General features: G+C 40.0%; 1 protein-coding gene across 1 annotated transcript in view; it reads right to left on the bottom strand.

The window, feature by feature from the left end:
- Positions 1–22,590, bottom strand: part of PACS1 (phosphofurin acidic cluster sorting protein 1) — a gene marked incomplete in the record, with an annotated part of 1,397,033 nt that overhangs the window by 61,209 nt on the left and 1,313,234 nt on the right. The window contains 1 exon segment of the mRNA XM_044075887.1: positions 9,668–9,787. Within this exon segment, the coding sequence (XP_043931822.1) occupies positions 9,668–9,787 (120 nt within the window).

Below are 22,590 nucleotides of genomic sequence, written 5' to 3'. Positions count from 1 at the left end.
TTTTGAAATTCACCTACGATATCAGTAAGACAGGCTTACCATATTTGGATACTATTGTCACTAACGACGCAGAAGGTTTCAAATCTAACATTTACAGAAAAAATACGTTTTCTAATGACTACCTGCAATATGACAGTAACCATCCTAGAAAATTGTTACGTAACATTTTTAAAGGTCAGCTCATCAGAGCATCTAGAATGACATCAAGGTATGATGATATGATGTTAGAAATGGAATATATAACAAAAATGTTTAGAGAGAGGAAATACAATAGTTTAATGTTACAGGATGTTAAACAATATGTGACATCTCAGAGGGAAACCAAGTATTATCCAATATTTGGAGTTAGTCTCTCAGAGGACAATGTAATTGAGACAAACATTACAAACAATTACAAAAAAGCATTTATTTTGCCCTATACACCATATGTCAACACAGTGAAGGAAATATTGTTTAAACATTGGAACATATTTCTGGTAAACCCTGAATTAACAAGATTATTAGGAGAAAAACCTGTTATTGTATATAGGATGTCACATAATTTAAAAAGAATTTTAGAAACTGGGAAAACAACCAAATGTAGCAACGGAGGAAAAGAATTAGTGACACCAACTAAAAAATGTGGTAATTGCAACCAATGCAAATTTATTACGTGTCAAACTGAAATCACTTTAGACAATTGTAACAAAACATTAGTTAGAAGTGTGAAGGGGAATTGCAATACAAAGAATGTAGTGTATTTAGCTAAATGTGACAGGTGTACTGCTTATTATGTTGGGAAAACAGAGAGGGCTTTTAAAAAAAGAATGTATGATCATTCATATTGTATTAAAAAGAAAGACGTTAACAATGCATTATACAGGCATATAGAGAGATATGGAGACCAACATAGATTTAAATTTATGATTATTGATCATATTAAACCGGACTCTATGGGGGGAAACACGAAGGAATTATTGAGTTATAAAGAAATTTGGTGGCAGTTATACACCGACGCTGCCACGGTTCCTGGATTAAATGATACCATAGCAACTAAACCCTTGTTGACTAACAAATAACAAAAGCAAGAAATGTACACACAAAAAACTTTCTAGGACTATAAACAATAATAAGTTTACTGTAGTTAGGTACTATTTGTTCCAAATTAATACGAGGCTAAGAGTAAAATTAAATTTAGTTTTTAACAAGATATGATTTTGGAAATTAATGGCATTAAGTATATACATATTTTTAAATTAATATTGTTAAATCAACATTTTTTAAATTAATGTTATGGAGAATTTTTTAGATATATTTATATATATATATATATATATCAAGTAGGTAAAATATGTTTTAATAAATATTCATATTTATTATTAGAACATTAATTTATTTATAATTTATTTGTATTTATGGGTTACATTAATTAATTGGAAGTATTTTTTACAAATATTTTTTACAAATAATAGCCATTGTAATTGTTGTGTAACAAAGCACATTTTAAAGAAGTAGATTCAATATTAACAACAACACAAACATAGTTTTGAATATAGCACATTTTTAATAAAAACTTAACAACTTATGAAATATTTACCAGCAAGCACATAAACACCCACCGTAAACACTTTAATGAATGCAAAATTAGAGTATTATTATTAATAGAATTAATACAGTCAACTATATTTACTATTTTTTTAAACCAATAATTAGTATTTAGAACCTAGTTATTTTTAAAAATGCTTATGATCTAGGCAGTAGTATTTTTTAACTTTAGTAGCTTTTTAAGGAAGGCAGATACAATTGAAAAGGGCATAGTTGGACAAGTGAGCAAGTGACGAATATGACATGTCACTGCATTAAAGGCAAAGGTTTTAGGTATAGATAGTATATGCTAACTGTTGTAATTGATTAGTGGAGCAAGTTTTATCATATATTAAGTATTTTTAGTTTTTATTTGTTATGTAGTGGCACTTTAAATGAAGGAAGCTCTTTGGATTAAATTCGCGCCAAAAAGGTTATTTAAAATGGCGAATGTATTATGCATTTGAGTTCTGATGAAGCCTAAGTGTAATAGGTGAAAGCGCTTAACTCATATGGATGTGTATCAATATTTATGTCATTTGCTTCAATAAACGTTCTTGTGGTTGTACAAATACTGTGTTTCCTCTATTGGTTCGAGAGAAGATAGCACAGTATTCAACTTTCACTAACAGTTCTTCCTCGCAACTTAGTTCTATTACTGAATTTTCACTTGCATAGGCAAACTTACATTTAAATAAAAACAATCAAACCATATTAACAAGTTTACATTTACAAGCTTTATATATCACATATACTGTTGCATATCATATAATGTAAGCAACATTATATAAATTATTCAGTGACAGCCTTCTATTAAACCTCATTTCTCCCCCAAACCATTTTTCTGCATGAATAGTTCCAAACATTTCCATTTTTTTTAAAACAAGAAACATTTTTATTCAATTAACACTTATGATATAGGCAATCATACATTTATATACACGAAAACAAACCAAATTGATATATTTTTATTTGTAAACATTACACATCACTTACAATCTATCCAGTCATTGTCAGTCAAACATTACATAGCTCATTCAAATCCTGCCCTCTTTTAAACCTTACTCCTCCTCCAAAACATTATTCTGCATGTATTGTTCCCACAATTCCCATTTGTTTCTAAATGCTCCATTTCCAATTGTTTTACCTCTGTTACTATACTCACCACTTCTAGCACAGCTTGTTTAGACTTTGATTTCCATTGTCCAGTATTTTTTTTTTTTTTGGTAGCCACCATAATTAGACCCAGCAAGGCCTTATTATGTGTAGGCAACTCTGATTCTGTACCAAAGCTCAAAAAAATAATTTCCTTAGTTATACCAATTTGCTCACCCAGTATCTCTAACAGAGCAGTCTGCAGGGAATTTTTTAAAGTCTGGCAACTCATTACACTCCCCCATCCCACAACCAATATTTGTTATCTACCAGAAGAAAAATTCTTGGGATCTACTTGGGTTATAAAAATACCTATGTAAACACTTCAAAGCAAAAGACTCTAAATCTTCTAGACTTTGTTGCATATTTGGGAGTAATACATATACCCCCATTGTGAAATCCTTTCTAACCTCCTCTTATTACTATTATTCTTCTAGTTATCAAGCAATATTTTAACTCTTCTATAGCATCCTGTTATCCTTAGCTATTCTAAGGATATGTTTTTAACCCTTCTACATATAATTTCAAATAACTCCCCTTCTTAACTAACCACCCTTTTTCTCCTGGTTGTCATTCATGACATCAATCTAGGTATAATGTCATTATGTCATATTCATGTTCATAAATCTGGTCCTGTAATTTACATTCTGTTTTGCATATACAAAAACATGGGCATGACTGGCATAATCCTACATATAAAACTCCTTTAGATTCACAGTTGTATCTACCCTTTATCTGATGCTCCTTACCACAAATGCTGAAAGAGTCACCAGTATTAATATATTTACAATATGGGCAATCTCCACATTCCTTCATAGTGTGGCTACGGTTGTTATTATGTGCATTGATAGTATTATTGCTTGTCATATTCTCTACGGTAGTTTTAAAGTTTAAGCCCCTACAGTATACTATGGTGGGTCTTTCACCCATTTTGTTTTTAACTAGAATGTCATCATACATAGTGATCCAATTTTTGTTCAAAATCCACTTGTGTTTTAGAATCACTGCTGAAGCATGCAGTAAAAATAGTAGCTGGGCTACAATTACATTGTTTTCCATCCAAACAGGAAGACTGTGAGTGAGATGCAAGGCCTACAAATGAAGTATTTAAAATAGGTTTAAAATGTCTAGCTGTTCCTTTACTGTATACTTCTCTTACTAATTCTCGAAAAGGTTTGGGATATCCTCTCCTACAAAACATTCCCACCGAATTATTACACTCTTCTTCAAATTGTGAATCTAACATAACCATCCTTACTGACCTCACCAGGTGCCTCTTGACTATTGATCTTTTTTTGATGGTATGGGTGCGAACTGGTAAAATGAAGGAATGTATTAGAGAAGGCATTTTTCTGAATATTCTGGATGTATATCTGTTGCACGTTATATCTTTCTCCAACAATACATCCAGATAGGCTATCCTATCTGATGCCTGTTCATATGTAAAAGATAAAAAGTTGGTTGTAGAACTGATACATTGCATAAAGGACTCAATGTTCTCTACCTTATCCTTCCAAAGGATAAAAATATCATCCAGGTAATGAACATAAAGTCGAAAAGAGGCTTTTACATAGTTTTCAAATAAAATGTATGCTCCCAATGGGCCATAGTTACATTTGCATAAATCAAGCCACATGGTTATTTAAAACCTGTTTTTTGTTTTCAATTTTATCTGAAGAAGTTTATTATTGTTACATGAACAAAAGTGCTTATCAGTTTATTTGTGGATAAAAATTTCTTCAAGAACCTTGCAGCTTCTTCTTTTGGCAGCTAACGTGGTTAATATATAAATTCACTTAGAACTACCACTACTGAATTCACAGCTTCCATGCCAAACATTGTCATTAATTTCTGCAAAATCTACTCTCTTTGTTATATTTTCCTTCTGGGCCTCCAGACACATCCTCACTATTGCAAATCATGTTCCAGTTCCAAGGCATAAATAATACTCCTGCTGAAAACTTATTTCTCCCAAAAATCTCTTTAGCTCGATAAATTCAGGTTTAGGTAGAATATGAATGGATGCCAGCTTAATTGACCTCCTCTGGCAACATTCTCTTACTATTACAAATCTAACATTACTGTCTTTTTTTCCTCTTCTAGCAATATTGGAACCCTTCGAGCAATCACTGTTGCTTACTCCCCTTTTCCTTCATCTCTGATATTCTGCTGAATAGCCACCTTGAAATCTTTTCTTTGTCAAATTCACAGGCTCATTTCTATCCAAATGTTTCTCCTGCAATATTGGTATCTGGGCCCTAAACTTATCTGTACTTGTAAGGCCAGTTACATTCCATGATAATGCTGACAAAGTAGCCATTAGGCTAGAAAGCTATTACTCCTATCTATTACACATGACAGATCTTTTGATCCACTCCATTAGAACAGACTAGTAATCCTGATAGGTGATACAATGACCAAGTCCTAGGATGTTCTCTTCAGAGTAACCAGATAGTGGAATGCCTTTCTTGTCCCCTTTCTAGTCATCAGTAGATAATGGATGTGATGTCAAATCCTCAGTGGCAGAGGGACAACACAAAACCAGCACAGGGATGGCAACCACAGAAAATGCTGAACTTCAATGGAACAGATTTTGACCAATGCATGGCTTTCTACTCCCTTACTCAAACAAAAACTAAATCAATTTTCAGAACCCCACCCTTTTTAACTTAATACCAAAAATGTGTACATTTTGTTTAAAGAAAGTTTACCTCACCAGCCAGTAGTTACCCCAAACTGACGTCTGGATCCACACGCATTACCAAATTTAAAACTATTGATTACCCATGCTAAAGCACATGCCTGTGTTCCCACTTGCACAATAATTACTATATGTTTATTTTCTTATCCTTATTCCCTTGCCAGATGTAGAAGACTGCCTGCATGCTTGCAGTAAACATTAACTTTTAGCCATACGAAGTGGTGCTCTGGCTACCATTAAGTACACTAACCTAAGCCATGTTATATTAAATTCATTGAAGTACTATTTGGCAAGGCCGTTTTGATTTTCAGAAGGACTTTTGAATATTACAGGAAAGGAGAAAAAAGCAAAAAGGTACATTCTGAGAACGTGTCTTTTTCCCAGGTCTTTATGCAAGGTGTCCTGGAACAAAACTATTTAATTGAATGAATGAAAGATTTTATGTTTTATACAGAATAAATACTATATTCATGGAGAACATGTACATATTATAAAAAGTTATTTAGTAGTTAAATAGCTAATACAATACTTTTATGTAAAAATTGTTGTATTGTAGTCTTATACAAGAACGGCAAACAGTAACATTAATTCTACCATGAAATTACTTCCAAATATGTATAACATTTGCTTTTCTGTTTTTTTTTTTTGTCTTTTGATGTTAACAAGCCAATAAACATTACCATGAAAAAGAGAGCAGAGCTGGTTTTCTGGTCTGTTGAGACAGGAGAAAGAACTGCTTGGAGAAATCCCAAACATGGATAATCTCCTGGAAGACCTCTGGGAGTAGCTACCACTTGTGATGGCCTAGCCAGGACGTACTCAGATTTTGCTCTATGACATAACGTATGTTACCTATAGGCAATAATGGCTAGTCTGCAACAAGGAAAGTATTTCGTCCCCCCCCCCCGCTTATAAATAAACACAAGTGATGTGGTAATCACCAACAGTGGTCCAAGTATCCACAGTTGATAAAGAGCTTTTGAGAGCTTTTATTACAGCCATTATTTCTTTGTGATTGTGTGTTTGTGTCTTAAATTAGGCTCCCACATACCCTGGACCTTTACACCTTGAAGGATTGCCCCCAGCACTATGTTTGGGATGACCAACAAAGAAAAAGTGGTGGGAGGAGGACAACCTGGATTGATTAGGACTTGATTGGTCCACCAATTAAGTTTTTTCTTGACAGACCTGAGAACAGGAATTGGAAAGGTTAGAGGGCAGGCACAAATGAATTCGAGGAACTACTGAATTTTCCTTATGTGAAGTCTGGCAAATGGAACCATGAAAATGGGCGAGAACATAAATGTAGGATCCTAAAAAATTCTCTTACTGTTGACATGTTTTGATGAGACAGACTTAGAAAGTGGTGATAGTAAGAAAGTACCTTCTCTCAGGGATGGAAGGCTGTCAAACTTGTCCAGAAGAAAATCTAGGAAGACTATCCTGTGAGCAAGAGTCAAGGATGACATTTTCAGGTTCAGCTTGAAGCACGGGGTTGCTGAACAGATGTATGTCTTGGGCGGAGGATGCTGAAATTAGGCAATTGTCCAAGTAGGAGTAAAAATGCCTTGAAATCCACAAAACGCTAATACTGGGGCAAGGCATTTGGTCGAGAGACCAAAGGGTAAAGATGTCAACTAAAAGTGCAATTCTAAAGGCAAACAATCTTAGGGAAAATCTCTGTTTTTTATTCAGAACTGGAATGAGTTCCAAGGCATCTTTGAGATTTGTAGTGACCTGAAAAGCCCTAGATGATGGCAAAGGAGCAAGGGGTTGTAAAATCAGCATTTTGAATTCTGGTACCAGGAGAAAGTATCCTGTTTTGAATGGTCTAAAAAGGTCTGAAAGTGCCTTCTTTTCTGAGAACCTCTTGAGAAAAGGCCTTTCCAGTGTCAGGAAGTGGAAATTGGCTCTACTGATCCTTGAGAAATCAGATCCAAAATAATCTGAGGGAAAATATGAAATTGGCTAAGATAGTCAATGATTTGTCTTCTGAAATGATGGTCTTTGAGATGCAACTCCCCTCTTTTTAGTGTCACTGTGCCATTTTTTGTAGTGCTACTCAGACTCGCTGGGAAAATTTAAATGACTTTTGAAAGAACTTCCAGAGTTAGAAGGATAATTTCTTTGGTATTAAGGAACAGGAGACAAAAGCAGCTGCTTCACACACTACATTAAACTACCCCTCTCATCCAATCTCTTAAGGACCTCAACTGAGGAATTTCCAAAAAGTAAACCAAGAGAGACATTCAAAAACTGAGCCCTCACATCTGGGAAATCTTGGAGACTCATCCAGGCATTTAATGAGTAAATGTCACAGTAGCAGCAGCCCTGGAAAGAGTAGCAACAGCATTATAGGCGTACCTAAGTGGTTACCGACCTGAAAGCAGAATTAACCATAAAAAGCAAATTATAATTGTATTTAGTAAGTCTCTGGGTTGCTTATTTTCAAGAATATTTTGCGGGAGTTTAACCAACTCCTCACTGTTTTAGGCGTAAATACAAGACAAATCTGATTGGACTTAATACTGCCATCTTCACCTTGGAAAAAACAACTGGTATGTCAATCATTACAGAGAATTTGCCACCACAAGAACATCTGCCCTTCCTGAAAAACAAACATATTTTTATTATGTTTTTTTTTATAAAGCTAGCTGACATTTTGTAAATAATTAAATGTCATTTGCATATCAAGCTGATTTGTACAGGTTCTTGTGCTGAAAATGTATTTGTGAGCCCTGCTTTTGTTAACTGTGTTAAAATGTATCAACAGTGTACTCTGCTGAAATGAAGAGAAATGTACATGTATAAAATTTCTGAATTAGATGTACATGCTTTAATAGAGGACACTGGCACAGCAATGGTTAACACCACCTGGTATATTTTAAAAAAAAAAAGGGAAATGCAAATGAACTGTTAAATCACTGAATGGCACCCCGCAGTACTGAGAAGGCCTGGGAGCAGACATTATCTATTAGCTTTTGTAAAGAAGGCAAGGAGTGTTGTAAATGTTTGTCTCCTAGGCATTGCCATAAAAGGTCTAAATGTGTATTGTAGCAGTCTGCTAAAGTCCTGTTTCAATCTTCAAAAGGAGATATTATGGGAAGCTAGAGTCAGGTGACCAGATGAGGTCATTCTGCAAGTCATCTTGGATATTAAATTTTACAGGGAGTAATCTCAGAATATAGAGTATTTTGTTTGGGAGCCTGACTAGAAAGAGTGCTCACGTATTTCATCTTGTCTTGCCCAAGTAAGTTATGAGGGAACAGTATAATTCTCTTATATTCAGTCAGGAATATAGTGAAGCTTAGTTTAGAGATTGTTTTTCTTAATTTGTCTGAATCTGTCCATAAATGTTCTTTTCAATATTTGCTGTGATCTGAACTCTGTGGTTTGCTGTGAATATATAGTTAATTTCACGTTCTTTTATTATTTATTACTAAACATATTTAAAACCTTTACTGTGGCTAGTCCTTGGTATCTAACCTTTAGAGAATACTTACACTTATTTGGTGACACTGTGTGGGCCACTCCAGAAGGCCTAGCCATCTTGGTGAACTACTACCATTTATATTAGTATTAATACTGCACAGCATAATTGGACACCCTTTGTTAAGAGCCTTAGAGTAGCTGATTGTAAAGTGTCTGGGGGCAGTGATAACTACCTTATAGTCTGGACAGAAGGGGGTACCAGAACGTAAACCTGTACCAGCCTTTCCCAGGTGTGTGTGTGTGTGTCTGTGAAAATTAAATGTGTGTGTGTGTGTGTGTGTGTGTGTCAGCTACTTGGGGCAGGGACACGAAGCACTGGGTTCACAGAGAGGGTGCTGGAGGACTTGGCTTGGACACTCGGCTGAGGACCTAATCCTACAGCTGTATCAGTAGGGAGTCTTACTGGGGATCTGGAGGGAGATAGATATAGAGACATCCAGACCCTGAGCTGTGTGTGTTCCCTGTGTGCTCTTAAGGGAAATTCTACCTGATGCAGAGAGGTCTGCATCTGGAAATACTCAGTGTATCCATTTGTATTCCAAGTGCACGTCCACCTCCAGTGTCAGTGGGGAAGATTAAGGCTCCTTGACTATTGCCCAGCATGGAGATGGCGCATATTGGTGCCCATCACATATTGGTAGCAGTGATGGGTGTCACAGAAATATTCACCATGCATGTGGTTATCATATACACAGCAAGTACAATCTGTTTTGTCCTGTTTCTGTTACATACATATTTATATAAGCATTTTCTTACCCTTCATCATAGTTTGCTGTTGCTTGGATGAGCAGATTAAGCGACTGATCCCCTCAATCACTTGACTCTTCGAGTCCAGCTCCTTCTCCTTGGGTTTTTTACTTAGAAAGATTGTTGGCACTGAAAAGATATATAAAGAAATGATCAAGCATAAGGTTAAAAAAAGTTTAAAAAAAATCCATACAATTCTTGATGAAACATTGCAGGAATGCTAACAAATCTACGTAATCTATTATTAGAAAACCATGTGCAAATCTAGGCTGTTTGCTGAAAAAAAAATGTAAAAGCAGTACAGAATGCAAAGTCCAAACTCAGTTGTGCAAGAGATTTCAAGAATGAAAAAAAATGGAAACTTAATGGGTGACATACTTTACAAACAATAAGCAATGTTTGTTTTTTCACCATGTTAAACTAGCCGTGTAAATAATCTCATTTTAGAACAAAACTGAGTTAATCTAAAGTAATGCCTTTTAAGCAAGCATTATAATGTCAAATACTTAATTCCCTTTCAAACAACAGCCAATGCATAACAACAACTAAGTGGTGGTTTTGTAAAGTTGCAAATTTCAGACACTATTTCACAAATGCTTTTAAAATAAAACAGGACAATCCAGATATACAGTGGACTCTAACTTTATGGTTGAAGCTCAAGGATGGGAGGTAGGCAAGGCACGAGACAGTATTTTCAACCTCTGCAGAGAGAATTTTGGTCTCTTTGGCATGGATTTTTTTTTTGTTCACTCACCCACCCTCCCTCCTTTTCTCTCTTCCTTTGTGGCATGTTATGTAGCTTTGCTAGGTGATATAGCAATTTGGGAGGTGGTGGTGGAGGGGTTTTCTTCTCTAAGAAGGGAACCCCTTCCTTTCCTTGTTCTGAGCTGGTTGGTCCTATTTTTCAGGGTGAGCGGATTTTATTATGCTCTGGGTTGGGTTAAGATGGATTACAGTGAACAGTATGCCATATTACTGCTTGAATGTTGTTAATTGTTTCAGGTGAGTGGTCATCAATGCTGCCTGGCATGAATTTATGTGCTATAATTGCTTTTATTCTTAATTGTTTGAAATTTTGTATGGTACTTATATGATGGTTATGAAATGGATTTGAATGCTGGTAATAAAGGCTGGCTGCACTATTTCTGTGTGGTTATTTTGGTTTGTGGCACTTTGCATTGATAAACTGCTATTCCCTGAACCATCCTTTGCAACAGAGTTAACATCACCACATTATTTCCACTGGTTGCAACTTTTTTTTTTCATGATCCTGGATAATTCTTAAAACCTGATCATTTATGTCTGTTATGAATATTAGGAAAATTTATATGTTTGCATGAAACCTATGAAAATTGTGTTAGGTACACGGAAGCAAAATTGTCTCCAATAGATGGCATCCTACTGCTATACTCTGGGAAACAGGGAGTGTGGTTTGCAAATACCATTAGAAAGCAAAAGCAAAATGTTTACACTTCTGTAAATATATCCAAACCAAACTGCATACAAGAGATTTGGTGGGTACCACCAGAAAACTTGACAAGTGAACAAATATGCTACAGATACTGTAGGTCTAGCAGTTTAGGTTACTGTATATTTTTCTGGCACTTGTTGTGTACTGGTAATTGTTGTTTGACTAATTTTATATCATTGCTGGCTGACTTCAGAGTTGTGCACTGTTATTTTTGCTTCACTGTATAGTTTTTGAGATCTCTGCTGAAGGTGTATTTCCCCCCTCCCCCTATTTCTCTGTGTCTTAAGTTGGTATAACTAGTTTTACATCCTCTGTGTTATCTGACCATCTCAAGGATTACTTGCATAAAGTTAGACCCTCTCAGCAAAAAAGTCTGCATATCATTGCTGGAGCCTTCCTGTGCCCTGAAAGAGTGCTCTTCAAACTATCTGGAGATATATAGAGCTGAGTATATTTTTCTGGCACTTCAGAGTCGTGTACTGGTAATTGTTGTTGGACTAATTTTATATCATTGCTGGCTGACTTCAGAGTTGTGCACTGTTATTTTTGCTTCACTGTATAGTTTTTCAGATCTTTGCTGAAGGTGTTGGTTTTCCCATACCCACCCTCCCTTTTCCTGTGTTGTTGTTTAAATTTGGAGGTTTTTGCAGTTGCCCGCCCCCACTGTAGATTTGATCTGGGACACTCCCCCCGGTCCCATCTCTTTACCTCATTCTACCTAAAAGACTCCTTCTGCATTGTTTTTAGTCATTTTTAATTTAATTGTATTTTTTAAACTGTTTGGTTTAACATTGCTACATACTCAAGTGTGCTAGCTTGCACTGCATTTGAATTGTTTTGACTGCTGGTTTAGCTATTTTTCTATATATATATATATATATATATATATATTATATATATATATATATATATATATATATATATTCCTTTCCTGTAACTAGTGTAGTCCAGATTCAGATTTGCTGTATCCAAGACTGTATGTAAGCTTCTGATCCCCCCCAAGCTTTCTGTGTTGGAGGGAAGCCTTCTAGCTTATCAGTGGGAGTGGTAAGCACTAGGTAACCTATCTACCACATAAGAAGTGGTTCTGGCCCAGAAATTGGAGTTATTGGCCGTTTGGGCAGTTTTTCCACCTCTCTCAACTTTCTGATTTAAAAGCTCACATTTGCACTTGTTTCCCCCCTTTCCTCTAACTAGTTTAGTCCAGATACAGATTCTTACTTTTAGCACTTGAATTTGCTTATTTGTGATCAGCACTTGTTCAGAACTTGTAAGCACTAAATAACCTACTAATTACTACAGCACTCAACCTTCATTACCTAGAGGAAAACAGTTTGGGTACTTACTTTACTCACTTGCTTAGAGAAAAACAGCTCTTGTACTCACTTTCCTCACTTATCTAGAGGAAAATAGTTGTTTTATTCAGGCATGTCCAAGGGTCAGCTCCCAGTGTTCTCTCCTGTCTATCTGATGAATATGGGCATACTGGGGCAATGTAGAAATTGCCTCATGTACACAGACAATCCTCTCCTCCTACCACCCAACACTACAACTTGTGAGAGATGCATATAATCTAGCCAAACTGGAGGTAAAGCTCTCTCCAATCAAGAATAAACTTGACAGTCAAGAGGAGAAGGTAAACACTTGCACCACACCACACATCACATAGTCTCACTAAATCTACACCACCAAAATTCACACACAGAAACACAAAAACATTTGCGGAGGCTCTCAATAATAATCTGCTCAAGCAACAGAGACCTCCAAAGCAGAAATGCAAGCAACCTCTACCCCCCAACACAACCCAAATGACACATAGCCCACAGACTCAGTGTGCCATTCAACCACAGCCAATAAGGCAAAACAATGTACCCAACACACTAATCATAAGCGATTCTATAGTCAGGCACACTGATGTCCCACTCACCAGGCTAAACAAGGAGAAGGTTACTGTCAGCTGCTTGTCGGGTGCCAGGATCCGCCGCATAACCCACGCACTCAGGTCACTCCACAACAAGTACAAATATGACTCTGTCATTGTCCATGTTGGTGTGAACGACCTGAGATGTACCTCCCTGGACTACATGAAAAGAGACATGGAAGAGCTCTCCAATCTTGTAACCCAGGCAGGTATGACCCTAGCCCTGAGTAGCATTCTGCCATCACCCAGAATGATGCCGCAGTACAAGGACAAAATGATTGACTTCAACAATTGGCTAAACTTCTGGTGCCATTCTAAAGGGATCCAGTATCTGTCTGCCTGAGATGACATGGTCGACAGACCATGATGCTTTGCCAGAGATGGCCTGCACCTGTCACCCCTGGGATTCCGGATACTGGCTAAGGTTCTTGCTGCCCCTATAGTGCCTTTTTTAGGCAAGGTTCAAATGACAAATACCACCGTAACAGGAACAGGCAAGCAAAAACTGATGGTAATGCTACTCAATGCTAGAAGTCTAAATCTCAAAATGCACTCACTCGAGTCACTCCTTAAAATGGAGAACATTGATATCTGTGCAGTGACTGAGACCTGGTTCAAGGCTCCAGAGAGCACCCCTGCACTACCAGGCTATAACTCATACCACACTTTTCTACCATGTAACCTGGACCGGAACACCAAAGGCGGAGGTGTGTCCATATTCATTAAGGATATCCACACCTCCAGGCTAGTTGCTAAGCATAATGCAGCTGAGGTTATCCAAGTGCAACTAAACTCTTTGCAAAACTGCAATCCAAATTGTAGCTTGCTACAGATCACCCACCATGCCTCAGGATTCCCACTCCTCTTTTCTTGATGTACTGGAAAATATTAGGGTTCAACCAAACACCCTAATAATGGGCGAGTTCAACTACCCCACCATTAACTGGGAAAACTACTCATGTACCAACTCCTTCACTCAACGCTTTCTGGAATTCATAAACTCCAATGCCCTGGATCAACTTATCCACACCCCCACCAGGGGCAACAATATCCTGGATCTAGTCATTACCAATATGAGTGACCAGTGTTCCACACCTGAAGTCAACGCCTCATTGGTCCGATCCGACCATAAGGTAATTACCTTGGATATCCACATCCTGCCTCCACCCCCCATTAAGGAAACCATGGTAAAAAATTTCTCCAAAGCCAACTTCATGCTTCTTAAAACAGAAGTGGTGAACTTCATGACACCCATGCAGATGGACAATACAGTTACGACTACTGAATCCTACACAATTGCACTTTATAAGCACTTACATGAGTGCATGGATCGTGCTTTCTCAAACAGAACCAAGACGCTATCCTCCAAAAAAGGAAGCCAATCTGGTGGTCCCCTGCCATAAACAAACTGTACAACAGAAGGAAGAAACTCTTGCAAAAGAGAGTAAAATCCCACGAGTGGAGGAGCTCCCTGGTCAGCCTTAGTAAGAAGCTGCGATCCCTGATAAAATCCTCCAAAGCTAGTTACGAAAACAAAATTGCCACTGATTCTAAAGACATCCACAAAGCATTCTATAGCTATGTCAAGAATCTCAATGGCAACACTCAGATATGCTCTGAGTTACAGCATAATGGCACTAAATATACAGACCAACTGATATTGCCAACATCCTGGCAGATAGGTTCAGTGCTAACTTTACCCCCCTCTCACCCCCTAAAGAGCCCATCTCTATACCGGAAGAATGCAAAGTTCCTGTAATCACGGCTGCACAGGTAAAAACTGCACTCTCCAAAGCCAAGGACACAGCATCCATGGGACCAGACAACATCTCAGGCTACTTTCTACATGAACTACAGAATGAACTGGCACCCCACCTAAGTACCATGTTCAATCATAGCCTCACCTCAGGCTTTGTGCCTGCTGAATGGCGCACAGCAATGGTTATCCCACTCCACAAGGGGGAGCCACCACGGACCCCGGGAACTACCACCCCATTAGCCTGACGAGCCTGGTCTGCAAGGCCATGGAACGTATCATCATGGAACTTATAAACAAAGACATTGGTAATCTCCAAACTCTGGATCCCACCCAGTTCGGGTTTGTAAAAGGCAGATCATGTCTCCTAAACCTGATAGACTTCTTTGAAGCAGTCACCAAAGCCATAGACAAGGGTAGGGTGGTTCACACAGCCTATCTAGATCTTGCCAAGGCTTTTGACACCATCCCCCACTCTGGAACTATAGATAAACTCACTAAACTAGGTATAAATCCCTATGTCACAAGATGGGTTGCCAACTGGCTCACTGATAGAACCCACACTGTGAAAGTAGCAGACTCAAAATCCGACTTCAGATCAGTGACAAGTGGAGTACCACAGGGTTCAGTCCTGGGTCCTCTCCTGTTTGGTATCTACTTCTCTGAAGTACAGGCTAACACAGAAGGTCTTTGGCTAATGAAGTTCGCAGATGACTGCAAACTAGGAGCCATAATCAAAACTCCTAATGATGTGGACATCCTACAAAAGGGCCTCACTGAGACTGATGCCTGGTGTCAAAGCCATGGCCTCAAGCTCAATGTCAAAAAGTGCACTGTCATCCCCTTTGGTAAAAACTCTGTACCCATGAACTACAACATAGGCGGTAGTATACTTAACACCAAAAGTGTGATGAGACCTTGGGACACAGGTGGACAGTAGTCTCTCCTTTGATAATCACATCGCCACAGTAGTCAGGAAATCCTTCTACGTGGCACACCTCATCACAAAAGGTTTCTCATCCAGAAAAAAGAGGTCATTGTTCCCCTCTACTCATCACTCATTAGACCCATTATAGAGTACAACGCCCCTTTTGGCATGTACCTCATAAGACATCTACAACAACTGGAAAGGCCACAGAAATACCTCACAAAGAAGATTACTGACCTCAAACAGATGCCCTACGCAGACTGTCTCAAAAAACTCCAGCTTTACTCAGTCGCATATCGCCTACTCAGAGGTGATCTCTGCCTAACATACAAAGCTATGTCAAACCTAGAGCTGTTGGACATGCTCCACTTAAAGAAATCCCAATCCCTCCGAGCTACACGCTCTAGGGACCTAAACCTTGTCACCACAATAAACAGAACATGCCGGAGGGATAGATTCCTGTCCCAGAGACTTCCCATACTCTGGAATAAACTACCTATTTATATCAAACAAAGCTCCTCATTAGCACTCTTCAAGAAAAATCTTGAAGACTGGATGGGAAATAGGAAATTCACCCCGGGGATCACCTCTATGGCTCTGCTCGACAGTGGCACAGGAAAATAACTTTCTTGGGTGGCAAAAGCCAGCGTACCTTTTTGGCTGGGCTTGTATAGGCCCCAGGGCTGATAGCCTAGTACCTACCTATGAACAGAACAGTAAGAAGCATTTCTTCTGCAATGCCACAAAAAATAAGGCATTTCTAAATTCCAAATACTTTATTAAATCAGGGTTGTCTTTTAGAGTTTAAAATCACTGTCAATTTAAAGGACAGTTTCACCCATATAATTTGTTAAATTTATTACAATATGTGATATATTCCTATTTTCTTCAGGCACGGTCAGGAAAATTTACTTGCCAAAAACTTTCAGAACTCACTTTAGCTTTTAGGCATCTAGGGCTATAAATTAGCTAGTGTTGTTCAGGGTCCAAAGAGTAAATTCAGCAGAAATAAACACAATGTGGATTAGGATATCCTATTAAAACCTGTAACACATGAATGCAACCCTGGAATGAATTCAGGAGCTTCATGGTGGTTGCTGCAGTGGAGAAATTCACCTCACCCCAACCAAAGGGGCAGTGTTTCCAGAACTGATTATAATTAACAGATAAGCACAGCCTCATCACCTCCTTCTGATACCACCAGCTGCACCATCGCCATTCTATGTATCACTGTAGACTACCTCACCTCAAAGTGCATAATCTCATAGTTTTAGGTTCTGAGTTTTATTCTATGCTTCAAGAAAAAATTCACCCCAGGTGTCAGCATTTGTCTCACGGTCTCTGCTCCTACAACAGCAACAGATTCAGTGAAATGGCAAACAGAATCATTTTACTCAATCTTTTTCCAGTACTGGATAAAAAGCCATAGAATAAGACAAACCTCAGCAATGAACTCTGTGGCATCCCAGTGATGCTCAGGCAATTCTCCCTTACTATTACATTAGGCTGTTAAGTTTGAATATGCTAGCAAAGTTGTGCATATCTTGGGATATCAAATAGTTATGTCATGCCTAGTTAGGCCAAGTGCCCTTGTGGGCTATTTTAAGCCTAGCAAATTACTCTATATGAGAATCAAACCCTGCACCTTGTGTCTATGAGGTAAATACCTTAACCATTGACAACCTGCCCACACAGATTAGTACTAGGCTAACTGCACTTGTGGGCCATTTTAAGCCTAGCAAATTACCTCATGTGAGTTTCAAACCCTGCACCTTGTGTCTGTAAGGTAAACATCTTAACTATTACGCCATCCTCCCATGTGTGCTAAGATATTACTGCATAGGTCTGGATTTGAACTCTCACTCCAGTGCACCTTCAGAACACAGGATGGGTGCCTTATCCCTCCTGGCCTATGAACATCAAGGGTATGTAGAAGGTATTCCCCTTTATTGGAATGATGGGGAAAGAAAACGGGTAGGTCAATAGATTGATTGATGGAAAAAAACAGAAATGGCCTTGGGCAAAAAGGAGGGATTAGTATGGACAGAAACTATCTTTGTGAAAAATTAAATATGGCCTCTCGACACTCAAGGCCTGCAACTCAGAAACTCTTCTCACTGAGGTAAGGGCTACTAGGTAGAGTTTTCCAGGACAAAAATTTTATATCGCATGAATTAGAAGGCTCGAAAGGAGGACTTAATGACTGAAGCACCAACGTCAAGTCCCATGGCTCTGTAGGGGGCTTGACAGGAGGTTTAATATATAATACTCCTTTCATGAAGGTTTTGCACAGTCGGTGTAACATAACTGATGAATTGTCGATTCCATTGTGAAAATTTGCAATAGCTGCTAAATGTACTGTAATCTTTGATGCTGAAGCTCCAGCGTGTAACAGGGTAGTGAGATATTCTAGGATCTTCTGAATAGGTATAGAGAAGGGATCCATGTTTTGTTCTTTGGCCCATATAGAGAACCTAGTCCACTTACTGAAATACATTTTTCTGGTGGATGGTTTGTGCGAAGCCAGGAGGATGTCATGAACAAGGGATGAAACATCAGGTAGCCTGGCAATCACCGGAAGTGGAGAAACCAAGCTGTGAGCTTGACGCTGTTGAGACTGGGGTGAATCAATTCCTGAGGGTGAGTCTGCAGTCCTTGAGACTGATCCAGGATCCATGGGCTGTGGATCATAGGAAAGGAAACCAGACTTGATGGGGCCAATAAGGGGCAATAAGGATCACTTCACTTCTCAACCTTTGAGCTTTCTGTACAAATTTTGGGATGAGGGGAAATGGGGGAAAGGCGTACAGTAAACCCGGGGGCCAACCGTGCATCAGAGCATCCCTCTGTGACTCCCCCTGAGGGGGGATCAGGGCAAAGTAGCTTCTGTATTTGTTGTTTGGGGGTGAAGCAAACAGGTCACAGCAAGGCCTGCCCCAGCGATGGAAGATTTGAGTTGCTAGAATCGGGTGGAGGGACCACTCGTGAGGCATCAATATGTTCCTGCTCAGACTGTCTGCAATGAGACTGGCGCTCCCGGGAATGTGCATTGCTATGAGAAAGCAGTTGAAAGCCATCGCCCAATGCCATATTCTCATGGCTTCCCGACACAGGGGGTAAGACCTGGTTCTGGCTTGTTTGTTGATGTACCAGACGACTGACATGTTGTCCGATTGAATTGCAATGGTGCTGGAAGGAAGGGATGTGTGGAACGCTTGCAACACTAAGAGAACTGCCCTCAGTTCCAGGACATTTATGTGCAAATTGGTCTCTATGGAGGACCAAGTGCCTTAGACTGTCCTTCCCTGGAAATGCCCCCCCCCCCACCCTAACAGGGAAGCATCAGTGGTCACTGTGGCCCTGGGCTGGGTGAGACAGAAAGTACAGTTGTGTACACTTACCATAAATGTAGATGTTCGAGTCTATTCACTGTTGCAGTCATCACACTTGGGTCATCTGCCTGCAGGTATCCCTCAGTCGATCAGAATACCAGAGAATTAGTATTTCTGCGTCGGATGCTGTCACTTCTTCCATGCCATCCGGGGTATAAAAACAGGCAGCCGACACCATTACATCAGTTTTTCTCACCCCAAATGTCAGGAGCCCTTAAATAGGGAGCTAGGAAATGGTGTGGAAAACACCACCAATAAAAAGTAAATACCCATACCAGTAGGAATAGCCATAGAGAGGAGAGACAAGAGATAGAGAAAACCAGGGGGCTGGAGGGAGAGAAACCAGGACTGCAACAGTGAATACACTCTAACATCTACATTTATGGTAAGTGTACACAACTGTATTATGTTCTTCGTGTTTCACTGTTGCAGTCATCACACTTGGGTTGATTCCCAAAGCTGAAGAAGGGTGGAGGCAGTCAAGAAGAATTAGGGTTGGCTAGTAGGCCTTGCAAAACTGCTGTAGCAAATCCTGCCCTGGATATGGAAAAGATAGGCAGGTGGTAATGCTTGATGAAGGTGTGTACAGAACTCTAGGTAACAGCTTCCAGTATGTCCCTGGTAGGGTCTCCCCTGAGAAATGCTGTAGAGGTAGATGTAGCCCTAGTGGAATGTGTTTTGACCCCCTGAGGGGTCGGTTTTCCATGGTGCTTGTAGCAGAAATGAATGCAGTGTGCTATCCATTTGGAAATGGTTTGTTTTGAAATGGCCTTGACCTCTGCCCCTGTTGCAAAGCTGACTAGCAGCTGGTCAGATTTTCTGAAAGGCTTAGTCCTAGCAAGGTAGAACCTGAGCTGTCTGTGCATGTCCAAAGAGTGAGGATCCTTTCCCCTTTATTATGAAGATTAGGGAAGAAGGTAGGCAAATGGATAGATTGGTTGAGAGCCACACTAGACACCGCTTTAGGCATAAAGGAAGGGTTAGTCCTAAGGGAAACCCTGTCAGCATGGAAAATAATGAAGGGTTCCACAGCCATCAGTGCTTGTAACTCAGACACTCTTCTAGCTAAAGTGATGGCTAGAAGCAATGCTGTTTTCCAAGAAAGGAATTTTAACTCTGCCGAATAAGCAGATTCAAAAGGGGGCAGCGTGAGCTTTTCCAGTACCAAGTTAAGGTCCCAAGCAGGGGTGGGTGCTCTCCTTGGTGGCCTTAAGTTGTTTGGCCCTCTCAGGAACTGTTTGATGAGAGAGTGAGAGAAAAGAGGTGGCTCAGTACTGTAATGAGCCTTGATGGCAGAGGCATGGATCTTAATGGAGGAGAAGGATAGGCCTCTGTGGAGTAGATCTGCTAGGTAATCCAGGATTAGAGTTAAGGAGGGCAGTGCTGTGTCCTTTCCTTTAGACTGAATCCAAGAACAATATCTTTTTCCACTTTTCAGCATAGGATGTCCTAGTACTGGGCCTTCTGGCTTCAAGGATGACATCTAGCACCTGTTTGAAAATAATGAAGGGTTCCACAGCCATCAGTGCTTGTAACTCAGACACTCTTCTAGCTGAAGTGATGGCTAGAAGCAATGCTGTTTTCCAAGAAAGGAATTTTAACTCTGCCGAAGCAGCAGATTCAAAAGGGGGCAGCGTGAGCTTTTCCAGTACCAAGTTAAGGTCCCAAGCAGGGGTGGGTGCTCTCCTTGGTGGCCTTAAGTTGTTTGGCCCTCTCAGGAACTGTTTGATGAGAGAGTGAGAGAAAAGAGGTGGCTCAGTACTGTAATGAGCCTTGATGGCAGAGGCATGGATCTTAATGGAGGAGAAGGATAGGCCTCTGTGGAGTAGATCTGCTAGGTAATCCAGGATTAGAGTTAAGGAGGGCAGTGCTGTGTCCTTTCCTTTAGACTGAATCCAAGAACAATATCTTTTTCCACTTTTCAGCATAGGATGTCCTAGTACTGGGCCTTCTGGCTTCAAGGATGACATCCAGCACCTGTTTGCTTAGGGTTGCTGGTGGAGTATCTAAGGAATAAGCCAGGCTGCAAGATTTAGGGTTTGCAATTGTGGATGCAAAATCTGTCTCTCCTGCTGGGAAAGCAGGGTTGGGGTCTGGTGTAAGTGCCACAGTGGCACCGTTGTCAGACTGCGCAGGAGTGGGTGCCAGTGCTGATGTGGCCAGTCCGGGGCAATCAGAACTGTCCTTGGCCTTTCTGGTCTTATCTTGAGTAAAACACTTGAGAGAAGTGGCACAGGGGAAAAGGCACAGGATAGATTGAGAGGTTTTCCCATTGAAATGATAGTGCATCCACCTTCCAGGCCCTGCTGTGTGGGTTCCTGGTGCAGAATTTGCTTAACTGGTGGTTGTGGGGGGGGGGGGGGGGAAGAGATCCACCTCTGTGGTTCCCCATTTCTGGATCAGAAGGTTGAAGGTGCAGGCCTCCAATTTCCACTCATGGGTCTAGGAGATCTTTGCTTATGAAGTCTGCCAGTGAGTTTTGTTTGCCTGGCAAGAACTGAGCTTGTAGATGGATTTGGTTGTCCAAGGCTGTGTTCCACAAGGCCATGGCTAACCTGCAGAGTGGGGTAAGAATGGGTCCCCCCTGCCTGTTTATGTACCACATAACTGTGGTGTTGTCTGTTATCAGCAACTGTCCTGGAAAGAGTAGCTGTCTGAAAGCGGTCAGTGTATTCTGTACAGCTACCATCTCTTTTTGGTTGATGTGCAGGAGAATTTGACTTGGGCTCCAGTGGCTCTGAATACATTTGCCAGCCATGTGGGCCACCCATGCATAGTCTGATGTGTCTGTGGTCAGGGTCTGGGCGGTGTGGGGTAGAGTAAACTGCAGTCCCTTGTTGTGGCTGCATGCGTCTTCCCACCAAAGGAACTCTGTCCTTAGACAAGGTATGAAAGGAATGACTGTTTCCAGGTCCTGAGAATGTTGGCACCAGAGAGGTTTTTTAAATACCAGTGAAGTTTCATCATATGCAGTCTTGCATATGGAATTAGCAGAATACATGAGGCCATGAACCCTAGTGCTTGCAGTATTTTTTTTGTAGATAGCTGGGTTTTGGTGGCCATTTGTTTGAAGTAATCTGTCAGATAGGCCTGTTTTTCTGAAGTGAGGAATGCCATCTGGGAAGTTGTGTCCGAGCTTGCTCGCAGGAATACAATCTTTTGACTGGGTACCAGTTGTGATTTCTTTTTGTTGATGGTGTATCCCAATGAAGACAGAGGGCTTTTTTCAAATGCCAGGTGCTGAAGCAGCAATTCTTGACTGTCTGCCTGAATCAGGCATTCATCCCAAGTTGGGGTAATTATGGATTTTTCTCTGCCTGCAGTATGCAATGGCTGGAGACAGGCATTTTTTGAGTACCCTGGGCACAGTAGATAAGCCAAAGGGAAGTGCAGAGAACTGATAATGCATAGACCCTGCAATGAAACGTAGATACTTCCTGCATGACTCCCTTATGGGGATGTGC

Source organism: Protopterus annectens, chromosome 6.part1 (genome assembly GCF_019279795.1).
Source record: "Protopterus annectens isolate FY-2018-M chromosome 6.part1, PAN1.0, whole genome shotgun sequence".
NCBI lineage: Eukaryota > Metazoa > Chordata > Ceratodontiformes > Protopteridae > Protopterus > Protopterus annectens.
Note: the sequence above shows the minus strand (reverse complement) of the source record. Positions and strands in the feature narration are given on the sequence as shown.